We start from the raw sequence: 13,209 nt of genomic DNA on the forward strand, positions 1-13,209 counted from the left end.
GTCTCACACCCATGGCGTCAATATTTGACGACACTTGACCATGCGTCAATATGTTGACGCGGAGGGTATACCTTTCGCGTCACTTTTTGACGAACTGGGGACTTCAATACTATTAGGTACGCGAAATTAAACAGTTGTCAACTGACATTGGGGTTAGGGATAGGTTTGGGTAGGGATGTCATTATGTAAATCTAACCCTAAACCGATGCGAAAATGGTAGAAAATTGTAAGAAAATAGGAAAGAGAATTTCGCGTACCTGATAGTATTGAAGTCCCCAGTTCGTCAAAAAGTGACGCGAAAGGTATACCCTCCGCGTCAACATATTGACGCATGGTCAAGTGTCGTCAAATATTGACGCCATGGGGTGAGACTGGGTTGATACAGTTGTCAATATTTAGATGTGGCTGACTTGCTACATTTGGGTCAAAAAGTGACAAACACCTGGGGGTTAAATTAACCCAGAAAATGTTTAGAAAATTTGACCCAACAATGGATGAGGTTGAATTACAACCCAACTGGTTGGTTTTGTCCCTTTTTGACCTAACGCTGGGTTAATAATAAACCAGCTTTTTTGAGTGTATTCTGCTTTTTAGAGAGAGGGTTACATTTTTAGAGTGTTGCTCAAAGCACTTTCTTTGTTTTGTTTTTTTTTGTTTATTCTTTGTGGCACGGCATTTGGCATTACTTTGTGTTTTAAAACAATGTCCACATATTCTCTGCAACAACTTGTTACAACATTTGTAAATGATACAACCATCTAGGTATTTGCAAAGAGCATATTTTCAACTGGATTTGAATGAAGGAGTGTGTTTTTACATGCAACTGTAAGTGTTTGTTTATACGTCATAGTTTTTTTTTTGTGTGAATGAAGTTTTATAACTGGCTTTCATCTTGTAACAGCCCCTCTTATGTGTGTACATAAAAGGGTAAGGCTACTATGTCATTAATAGATGTGTATATTTAGATTTAATTAAGGTAACTAAAATTCATTGCTGTATTTATCTTTTATTTCATCATATATTTTTGTTATTAAACTCTGATGGGACATTGAAAACGTAGTAAAATAAATATTTTCTTGAATTCACTGAATGGCTATTTTTAACTCACCTTTATATTTTTCTGTCTTGGATATAAGGCTACTGTATGGTGTATTGTATAAAAAACTGCAAGGATAAGATGAATCTATGCACGAGGTGCATATGGTCAGTATGGATTCAATCTAATGTTTGATTCATATAAACAACACTTTATAGTATTGCTGCTTCACCATCTGTTCAACAATGGTGGCCCTATTTCATTTACCCCCTCAGGGCTTCATAAAAACTTAAAGGTAATGACTACAATCTTTGTTACTGCATGAACAAACATCTTTGAACAACAAATCTTTAGCCTTAATTAAAAATACTCAATATATCATGAATAACTGTTTCAAGATGGTCACAGCAAAATGATATTAACTTTACTGCTTGCAATGATCCAGGAGGTCTACTCCCATCTGTAAACTCAATTCAGCTAAAACATACGTTACACATTTGGGAATCTGAAGGGATGTTTGGATTTTCATGCAGTGGATATGCAATTAACTTATTCTCTAAATTGAAAATGCATGAATTACTGAGGGAATAGACATTGCATCTCAAGCAGATCTATAAACTTATTGGAGTGGAATGCAATGTTGACTAAACATTTTTCTAGCATAAACATTTTAATAATAAAATAGCTTTTAGGTTGTAAATGCATCTATTCATCTTGACTATTTGAAGATTCAACTTTAACAAAAATGTTATTCTTGGATTAGAATATACAAAGAAACACTCTGATAGTAATTTTTAATAAAGTTTATTGCCTATGGTGGATACAATTTAATTATTCAAGCCCTGATTTCACAAAACAAAAACATCTGTTCTTGTTCAATTTTATTTATATTTAATTTGACCTAAAAAACCTTGTTGTTTTATTTGCTTGTTTAATCTATGTAGTCATGTCTATTCAGTCATGCAGAAAATATTTGACTTTTCAAGGTACAGGTACAATCTCTAAAAGAGCAAATTCTTCCAGTTTCTTTTTCAATTAAAAAAAGAAAGAAAGATCTGTTTTTTTTCTAATTGAGATATCTACATTGATAGATTTCCGAAACATTGTCGTGATTTCACAAAGTAGGATGTGATCCTGGATCAACATTTTCATTAACCAATCAGATTGTAGTATTAGGCAAAGGGTGTATGTTAGATTTAGGTTTAGGATTGGGTAGGGGCTTGTAAAAAAACATTCTCAAACTATTATTTTACACTAATTTAGCGTAAAAAATTTGTTTGGGTTTAAGTTAAGTGTAATCTTTGATAAAAATGTTTGTGAGATCATGGTGACCCATGCACATGTGGGACACATGCTGAGACTTAATTAACCAAGAGCCTTAGAAAATCCCATCTGTACCCTTAGTTGTTAAACCATTGCTACTTTGCAAGTTGCAAAACATTTAAGCACATATTTGTTTTTCAGTAGCTTTACTATGATTTTCTTCATTTCAGTCAGGCAGTGTTGAGCGGCATTTCCACATCTAACAGTAGCAGAACAAGGACTGAACACATTAGAGCTTGATTTATGCCGATCTGAGCTTAGTGTGCAGTCTCTCCATAATGCGTGTTCAACACTTTCCTGTATTTAGGCACCTGCGAGGTCTGAGCAAAACCGCTTAAGGTCATATTAGTAGCTGGCTTCAAAGGACACAGTCTTCTGCAGCACAATCTACTACTTGTTCAAATGGTTGCCTTGTTATTTTGCATATATTGCGGTGGCTGTTTTGTGGGGATAGCCTGGGATACGTTCCAGCACTTCATGTGATCCTAGAGGATGAATAGATGGATATATGAGAAATTGGTTTACAAACTCAAGATCTGAAAGCTTGAAAAAATATACAATAACTTACAATATAACTTTAATTCATTTTAAGTTTCTGATAGAACTATAATCAAGTTTGCATTAAAGCACAGTTTATCACAAAAGTCACATTTATGTATTCTGTACATTTGACACTTTAATGAAAAGTGTTTGGTAGTCAGCAGTTTGGTCAACTGACTTATTTTAAGCATTTTAAATCATTTGCTTTCCCTTACTGTAAATAACTGTCTTACACTCATCATGGTTACAACAAATCTCTGATCATCGCATTTCTTTCATTCTTGGACAATGTTAAATGCTGTTGTCAAGCAAACTTTCATGTCTGGAAAATATTATCACAAGACAAAAACAAAAAACAAAAATGTCACGCTACAAGACAACAGTACAATAGTTAAATCTCAAAAGACATTATATACAGCTTCATAAAATGTGTTCTTTTAAACACACCATTGTCCTGAATGTTGGCTGTGATTGTGTTAAACCCACAGAGATAAAGAAAGAGACCATCAGTTTGAAACAGGTCATGACTAACAACTCACACAAGTTTTGTTTCTGCTATAGAGGCGCTCAGTTTACAGGCTGCCCGGCAGCAATTCCAGTGAACAGTGGAATTTTAACAATGTAGACCGAAAGACTAAAATTGTCTTAAATGTAGTGTAGCATAAAATCACCTAAAATAAACTTAAAGTCAACTTATTTCTACTGACCACAGAGAGATTTTATTGTGAAATTACTAAAGCAATCTTTCAAATATTGTTCCAATAAACATTAGACATTGATGAAGTATGCAGTTAAATTATTAAAGATAATGAGAGACAGATTAAATAGAGCTTATATATAAGGTAAGTATACTTAGGTAAGTTAAATTGTAATGGCTACAAAATATTTTATGGTGAACTTTTCTAAACACTTGATATCATTTGTCATGCAGAGACCCCTGGACTTAAATCTAAAGCCTATTTATTACATTTCTGTTTGTGTTGAACCTTAAGTTTTTATGATATATATACTGGTCCTTTCATTTCAGTTCACTCCTGTGGCTTGGCTGGTGTTCCAAAAGGGTTTTATATAAAGGCACCCTGGTTCATGCAGACTGAATGAACAGTCCTGGCATGAAATATGAACAGCTGGTATTTCAGCTTGTTGCTTTTGCAACAAAGCAAGAGGATTTGCTTTCTCGCTCGTTTAATATACGGTTACATCTATAAATACAGTAGGCCTATAACTATGATTCTGTGAAACATGAAATTCCAAGATTGTTTATTCAACCAAAACCTATCCAAAACATTTTAGGTAAAACACAGTTTAAGGCTCCAGTGTTTAGATGGTTTATATGTTTTTTTGGGCAATGCAACAATTTTGTGTGCTTTGGGTATTAGAATTAAACTGAGACTGTCCTAAAATGTACCTTTTGGTACAGATATGTACTTTTTAGGTGCCAATATAAACCTTTTAATTACAAAAGTGTATTTTTTGAAAAGTGACCCCCCCAGATATTTTGGATTATTCTTGGATGACACTTTTGGATGAAAATAATTTATTAAGTAAGGATATAGAGGACGGGCCATTAAATGATTCTAAAATAATGCACACCCAAGGTGGTAAAATAACAGAGTTACAGTAGATGAGTTTGTATACTGTAGATGGGCACAGAGTCTTGTTTTTTTGTCCCTGAAATGTCTGTGGCTCTTCTATACACTCTAGAGTCCAAATTCCCACGGGAACCGTTGGCCTGTTGGGCTAAACGAAGCTGAAAAACCTCACAGCCGCTTTCACTTTCACCACAATATCAGCTCATACAATATGGTGAATCAAACATGTATAGGGTTGGATTTCACTTGGAAACTGTAGCTTGATTGGTAAACCAGCAAAGCAGGTTTATCCCACCCACTATTCATTCTATTCATCCACAAGTCCATGTGTCCTAAATCTGAGCCCTTGGGGACACAGAGACATAACATGTCTGTGACTCAGCAAACTAAATGGTATTTTTGCAACATAATTTAACATTATTTGATCATTTATGGTTTTTATCATAAAATAATATCTATAGTTTTACAATTCCTGCTGTCTTTTTCATATTTTCTTGCGCATTGCAGCAGCAGGAGTCAGTATCTAATGTCCGATATTGACAACAATGTCATGATTTTACATGAGCACATATATAGTGTTACAGCTCAAAAATAATTGACACATGTAAATACTTTAAACCTCAACATACTCTTATTAAATTACTCCATCATATCATATCCAGATGATCTACTTGAGGTAAAATGACTTCATACCACAATCAATGTCACTGTTGGCCCAATTCTTTCCTCTTTATCCAACAGCTTCTGTTTTAGCCGGGGCTTTGCTCAACATAAATGTCCGAACCCTAACCGTATCTTATGCTTGTGTAAACAGATGTGTTATGATGATAACCCCCAGCATTTTCAGGCTAACGCAAACCAGGAGGAGAAAATGGCCCCCTAGAGGCTCTGAAGGAAAATGTCAAGGAAAATTTAACACAAATGAAACCAAAAGTCCAATCAGATAATTAATAACAACTGGAAAGTACAGTCAATGACAACTGACCTTCAGTCTATCCATTATGTGAATGATATGTATAGCCTATACAGTACAGTATAGGGCTCAATAAGGCAAAGTTTTATTTGATGGCAATTTGTAGATGCTTTTATCTAAAGCAATTTACAGTTGGTCACCTGTGGACAGATGCATAAATAGGAATAACTGAATGTTTTTGTAATATGTTACTTTGTCTGTTAAATCCAATCCTAATTATGAGATTGGAGCATCAAAGTTTGATTTTTACTCACTGATTTCACTTTGATTTCAATCATTGACAAGACCTTACTCAGTCAGTATTAAAGATATCATGTTTATATTGTCACAGAATGTTTTTGTTTTTTTTACATTATGTAAGATGATTTTATGTAGAAAACAGTAAATCACTAAAAATTCCTTTCAATGGGATTTCACAGAGTATGTTACATATTTCTACATTTAAAGCCAATAATCTTTACATGAATGTTTCTTTAGTTGTTTGTTAGCACAGTACATGTTATTTGTCACTGTCCTATTAAAAAATGTATTTTTCACACTGATCGGTCATTTCCTAATCAAACAGAGGCGGTTTCAAGTACACCCAGCTCAATTTACACCAATAAACAAACAGGTGACTCCAGACACCCTGGAGGTATCATTCATCACTGGAGCATAGCATGACAGGTAAACTTACTATGAAGAACATGATCTAAACCACAGCAGCTTACAAAAATTACATCTACTTAACAGAGACTCTGCCTGCAGCTATAATTACAATGCTGAAGAGTTTTCTTGAAGCTATTTACTGAAATCAATGAATCAGTTTCAGATGGTATTTCAATTCAAATATACAAATTTATAGAAATTATAATGTGTTGTTAGCCTTCACTCGAGTAAATTTTTAACAATAAACTGTACTGCAAATCACTTTATTGCTACTCAATGGGAGCATGAAAGAGTTAAGCATCTTATGGAAAAGGTGCCTTTAATACTCATATAAGTATTAAAGAGGTAGTTTACCCCCAAAAGTTGTATTGCAAAAATAGCTTATGCATTTCATTATCTGTCTTTTCTTACACAATTACTGATATTTCGAAAAAAAATTCAACCCAAAATGACATTTTTTATTTACCCTCAGGGTTTGTCCCAGACCCGTAACCCATTTTACTTTTTTGATGACAGGTCGAATGCTGGAGTTTGACATATGAAGTCACTGTTTAAATTAATTATATTAAACAAAAGTTAAATGAAACTCAATTGTGTCTGGGTTTAAACATTTAGGAGTTTTATTGGTCATATTGGTTTGGAACAGCAAAAGTACATAATGACAATGTTTTCATTTTGGGTGAACTATTATTGTAAGCATATCATAAATATAAGTATTTGTTTAAAAATGTGGAAATATCATAATTATGCCAGAAAATAAGAAACACAGAGGTAACGTTTTGTTTTAAGGCCAGCTCAGACAAATTCAAAACATCCACACTTATTCTGTATACTAAAAAGTATTTTATCTGCCAAAGAACATAAATATATCTTATTGTTCATGACACTGTCACATTTTATAACATTTATGGGTTATTGTGCTAATGTCACAAGAATTTGAGTCTCCCTATAGACTAAGCAAACTAAATTTGTCCAAACAATGTCAGAGATAATAGTCATAAAATAGTCCCTAGCTGTAACTGGGGCGTTACCCTTTTATATTAATAACTCAATGGTATCCTGCATATATTGGTACCAAATGTATACATCTGTATCAAAAGGGGACTGCACTAGTGAAGGCTTAGGGAATTTTTTTTTTACCATTTTTTTATGATAGTGTAAAAGCTGTAATGTGTGAACAAAATTTCTTAAATTGAATGTGTTTTCCATTTGGTCCATTTGATAATTTCTCAATTACAAAGACTGGAATTAACAGACTTAATGTTAGAGTCGCTAATGGGAAAGACACATGGTTGCTATGTTATGTAACTTCATGATATATCTATCTTTCTCTTTTAATTTTTACCATCTGTTTGCTCTTGGCTGGAGATCAGACCCAACAAGTGCAGTCCTATACAGTAACCAGAAGCATGCAGCTGAGACAGTGCTTCTCACGTCAAAGCCATTAGAAATTTAATAGAAGTCAAAGCTATTCCCAGAGGCAATCAATGTACAACACATGCAAGACATAATTATTGTTACCAAATGAGAACGTAAAACAGCGTTTGATCTATACTGTAAATGGCTAGATGAATACATTTCTATTGTCTATACTGTGCATGAGATATTGTAATTTAGCACAATATATATAAGTCCTTAGTTGTGGTATAATAAGTATACAGTACTAAGTGGATAAACATTATGTTGCAGTAGATACTGTATTATTTATATCGACCTTGTGCTATAGTGCACATGATCATTGGATTGCCGATCTGAGAACCTTGTGATTTTGTATGAAACTGGACGGAGGTCAGATATTCACATTTTTAAAGCACTTAATAGCTTAATGGCATGTTTGCTTTAACATTCAGGGCCTGTTTAAGCTCATAAATGTAAAATATGTAAAACGCCTCACGGGGTACAGATGGCTTTAATCATTGAGCATCTCTTTTGAACAGCATCCTGACCCTAGGACAAAACATAGTTCAGGAAGACAAACAACTCTGAGGACAATTGCAATGTTTACTCCCGCAGAAATGGAAAGACTATAGGGCAGGAGATGGGAAACAACCACATCCGCCACAGGCCGGGTTATCAGCCGGACTCAAAGAATCGGAAGGGAGAGGCATTGAGGACACACTTCTGTAAACAGTCAAGCTAATCAGAGCAACTACACTAAAAATGTCATTGATATTAAACAAGGCCTACTGTTTGATTCTTTCAGTATTTTGCTAAATGGTCGATAATTGTGTCAAAATTTACTGATTTACACAAAGATAAATTGTTAATTACTTACAGTATATTGCAGATTTGAACAATTTGGTAATAAGAGGTGGTCCAGAAGTTAGCTTACAAGGTAAAATAAGACGCTCACTGTTAGTCCATATTTTTAATCAGAGGTGGCCATCTGTTGTTCCCACATCAATGAACATCAAAAACCACCCTCTTTCAATTAAAGTTGCATAAACTGTTTATGTGGCACTTCAAGTTACTTAGTAGCTATTGTAGACACATACTGTTACTGTACATTAAGATAATAAACATTACTCACTGGCCTTTATTCTCTGGGGGGGGGGGGGGTAATAAATTTATGGTCATACTTGCCTTTTGTGATTTTTTTAACAAACAACATAGTTATTAAAAAGTGTTTTTTTTTACATTCTGCCACCTGTTGGCAATAAAGAAAATGGCGTTTATTTTGAAAGTATGTCCAACCTTTTAACAGTCTATGGCCGTTTCCCAATCTGAAGGCTCCAGCCTCCTAAGGGCGCATTTCCAGGCTGTATACGTCATCAAGACTATCTTATTTTAAAATATTAACAGTTATATTGAGTTAACTATTATTCTTAGTTAAAAGTGAAGTGTTTTAATATGCTTATGACTTGCGAATGTTATGCTCAGTTTCGGTTAACTTAAATAAACCAGGCTTGATGACGTATGCAGCCTGCATATGCGACCTCCGCAGGCTGTAGCCTTTGGATTAAGAAATCGGCCAATGTCTCCAACGTGGTGCCCCGTTTAAAATTTGTTCATATTTTTCATTTTAGCTTGGCCTCTTTATGTATGAAAACATTTTAAACAATTATTAAACATATCAACAAAATTAAATTAAATCAACAAGTAAAAAAAATCAACAAGTAAAAGTAACCATTATACCTATACTACAAAAGACGAAATAAAAGTATATTTTTATATATTAATTTAAATTTGATATTTCAAATATATAAAATATATATAATTTATATAAAACAAATACTTTCAAGTCTTTCATTTATGGGATCTCTAATATTGTTTATGTGCAGATTTTTTTTCAGTCAACGAAATCATATAGTATAGTGTCTTATGAGAACACTTTCATTTATACATGTAAAATTGGGTCATAAATTTAATCAGTATTAAATAAATAAAGCACTATTCATCCTCAGAATAATCAGTAAAGGCAAAAGTAGTTTTCAGAGACGTCAAAAGATGCATCACCTGTGCAGTTGCTGTAATGTACAGTAGGTGGTGCTACTATTACTGAGATGTTAAAGAGAAATAAACGAGAAGAAGAAGTGTAAGGCACACTTTGGATAATATGGAAGAATAACGGTTTATGTTTTGAATGTGAAGTTATGGAAAATGTAGATCATGTTTTGTTTAATTGCAGGAAGTACACAGAACCACAGAACATAGACAAGAATGGAAAGAAAGAGAGCTGGAAGTGGCATAGAAAACACCCTTAAGGAAGAAGGAACGAAGAGTGATAAGATCAAATCCCTATTTATCTTTTTGAGTTAGTCAGGTTTAATTAAGAGGGTCTAGGATCAATTTTTTTTTTTTTTAATAGTCTGATAATAGTCTGTTAAGTCCCTTTGCACACTACCCCTGTACAGTGGGTGGCGGTATGCACCAATGAGATGTGATCCGCCAATAAAGTAAGAAGAAGAAGAAGAAGTGTAAGCAGAAGCAGAAGGCAAGCATGGCGTATTCGGCGAGAATTGGTCCTTCAATATTGAGCAGTGATCTGTCACAGCTCGGCAGGGAGTGTGAGAGGATGATGGAGTGCGGTGCCGACTATCTGCACCTTGATGTTATGGACGGGTGAGAAATAAAGTTTATACTTCCGCATATAACTTTTCTCACACCAATGACCTGGCCCAAATGCCAGTTCTTCCAAGCATCAGTGTTAAAATGTATATAAATAAATAGGGTTAGAGTTCCCATAGTCATTCATTGACAGAAAACATGTTGATAAAATGTGTGAAAGGAAGCTAACTTCTTATACCTGGCCAATATTGGTAGGGGGGAAATATAGTAACTTCTTGATCATTGTTTGTATTATGCATTAGTAGTAGTATTATGCTATGTGTATATTATAATGATGATATTATATTCACTTATATGAGGTATGACTTGCATGAATTTAGCTTGAAGCATTGATTTTAAATGAATCACGTGTTGAATCTCTTACCCTATTTACCCTGTTTGCATCTTAAGGCATTTTGTTCCTAACTTAACATTTGGTCATCCGATGGTCGAGTGTTTACGACACACTATTGGTCCAGATCCATTTTTTGGTGAGTTACAATTTTGCAAAACAGTATTTATTTATTTATGCAAGTTTCACAGTCTCCCCCTCCTCTGGCTGTTTGTCTTCAGTAATCTAATCTGAAGTCTCACATGACAGAGCTTAAGGTTCATATATTGTGGTTGCATGCAATGTTCAATACTTAGTATACATAAAAAGCCAAAATTTGTAATTCCTGTAAATAAAATATATTTTCCTGGCTTATGTAATGTTGTCATGCTCAATCTAGATTAAGTCAACATTACCTGTAGGACAATACTGGTACCATTGCAGTGTTAATAACGGTATCATGTATGTTTGGAGATGTTTGCTTACCCTTTCCCTTATTGCAGACATGCACATGATGGTGTCCAGGCCAGAGCAGTGGGTAAAGCCCATGGCAGCAGCAGGGGCAAATCAATACACTTTCCACATAGAAGCTACGACTAACCCTGGCAACCTCATCAAAGAAATCAGAGAGAGTGGTATGAAGGTCTGTGAACGAGAGCACTTTTTATTTATGATGTTCAGGAACGTTTTTCAGAGTTTGGCATCTGTTTGTATTCACATGTCATATTCTGACCAGATGCATGCCTGGTTTCATTGCTTTGGCTCCCTCTACTGATTAATAGAGGAATTAATAGAAATAAATGGGACAATGTTTTTATTGCACTGTAAAATTAGGCAGAGTTGTCTCTTAACAATTGTTTTAAAATTTAGACAACGTGTTCAATTATTCATTTGTTTTATTTTTCACTTAATTTATAATCTACATTAGTACATATTAATCTTCATTTTATTTAAATTATATTTCATGTTTGTTTTGATACAGGTTGGTCTGGCCATCAAACCTGGAACGACAGTAGAGGAATTAGCACCATGGGCTGGACAGATCGATATGGCTCTTGTCATGACAGTAGAGCCAGGCTTTGGTGGTCAGAAGTTTATGGAAGACATGATGCCAAAGGTATGTGGGTCTGTGCATGCCAGTGTTACTAGTTTTAGACCACAGTAGTGGGCATTAAAGATGTCTGTGTGTCTCCACAGGTGAGTTGGTTAAGGAGTCAGTTCCCATCTCTGGACATTGAGGTGGATGGTGGAGTTGGTCCAGACAGCATTCACAGATGTGCTGAGGTACAGTACACTTTTTTATTTTTAAAAAATGACTACAATTGTCTTAATTGAAAGCAAAATTAAAGAGACGTTAATTTTCAATAAATGTTTAAGGTTTGTTATAGTTTTGCATAAACAGCTGATTTTCATCATACACACCAATTCGTTATATTTCATTATATGTAACATACATTACTAAACACACGTGTTTTATTGAGTATCTCTTATTAAAACTCCAACTTATTCTCTCTAGGCTGGAGCTAACATGATCGTATCAGGCAGTGCTGTGGTGGGCAGTGATGATCCCCGCTCTGTAATCGCCCTCCTCAGAAACGTTGTTAGCGAAGCCATCCAGAAGCGCTCTTTGGACCGCTGATCATCTCAACTTTTTACCTTGATCCATTTACAGTCACAACTGATATTCAGTGTGCTCCCACTTTTGAGATTCAGATTTAATCTACAGATACATTGTTATTGAAAGTTCAGTGGTGCTTGTGAATGGACGTGACTCGGAATAGGATGTGGATTTATTTGCACATCTAGAAACCCTGCCATGACTCTTGTTTGGATTCAACAGGCGTTTTAGATCTTTATCACCTCAAAGGAACTGCTTGAGTTCAGACAGAAAGTCTCCGTTGTCTCCCCAGTGACAACAATTTGACCATTCCTCTCTTAATGAAAGTAATTTGGTTTGTCTATCAAATTAAACAAAATTCCTTCTTTTATTTTACTTTATTTGTTTTGTTTCTTTCATGATATCAGTCACAGTGTGCCTGACAGAACATGGTTACACTGTTGATAATAAAACCTTTATTACCTTTATGAACGGTTTCGATTAATTGTTAGTTTAAGAGATGGTTTGTTGGTATTACAGTATTCGCTGCAGGTCATGATGGTTTATATGAATTTTCACATTTTTTTTTATTGAACATTCCATCAAGCTTTAATTCTACTTTCAAAGGTTGCAATGGGCTTTTGTCTGTCTGTTCTGGTGTAATATAAATGATCATGTGACCAATAATAAACATAGGAGTAACACTGCAAGATGTTTTAGACATTAATTTTTTAATCGTACGTTATTGTGTGATGTTAAAGTCAAATGTATTTGAGTGAATGAGCAGATGTTGAATTAAAAACAATGCTCACAGAACATAAGAAGATTCTCGATCAAATGTGTGATTATTTGTGCATGCATTTTTTTTTCTTTTCAGGCCACAGCCATGACCTCAGGATAGCAGGATCTGTGTTTTACGAAATAAGATCCTACACCTCTTTGTGTCATTCTTCGCCCAAATCTCCCAACGGGCCGTATTCCTCTACCTTTATACCATAGAGCATCAATGTTTGGATCTAATAAGCAATAAGAGAAAAAAATCAATGGTATTATAAAACAATACAAATGGTACATATTTGCAGTAATAGATAAAAAAAGTATTTTTTGTTTTGCACCTCTTAT

The 13,209-nt window shown here is 34.5% G+C and overlaps 1 protein-coding gene across 1 annotated transcript; it reads left to right on the top strand.

The window, feature by feature from the left end:
* The first annotated feature begins 10,004 nt into the window (after positions 1 to 10,004).
* On the top strand, positions 10,005 to 12,911 carry rpe (ribulose-5-phosphate-3-epimerase). The gene is made up of 6 exons (XM_065251546.2): positions 10,005 to 10,174; positions 10,571 to 10,650; positions 10,994 to 11,133; positions 11,473 to 11,607; positions 11,688 to 11,774; positions 12,007 to 12,911. The coding sequence occupies exons 1-6, from the start codon at positions 10,053 to 10,055 to the stop codon at positions 12,127 to 12,129; spliced, it is 687 nt and encodes a 228-aa protein (XP_065107618.1). The 5' UTR covers positions 10,005 to 10,052; the 3' UTR covers positions 12,130 to 12,911.
* The last annotated feature ends 298 nt before the right edge of the window (positions 12,912 to 13,209 follow it).

This window comes from Paramisgurnus dabryanus, chromosome 15 (genome assembly GCF_030506205.2).
Source record: "Paramisgurnus dabryanus chromosome 15, PD_genome_1.1, whole genome shotgun sequence".
NCBI classification, from domain to species: Eukaryota; Metazoa; Chordata; class Actinopteri; order Cypriniformes; family Cobitidae; genus Paramisgurnus; species Paramisgurnus dabryanus.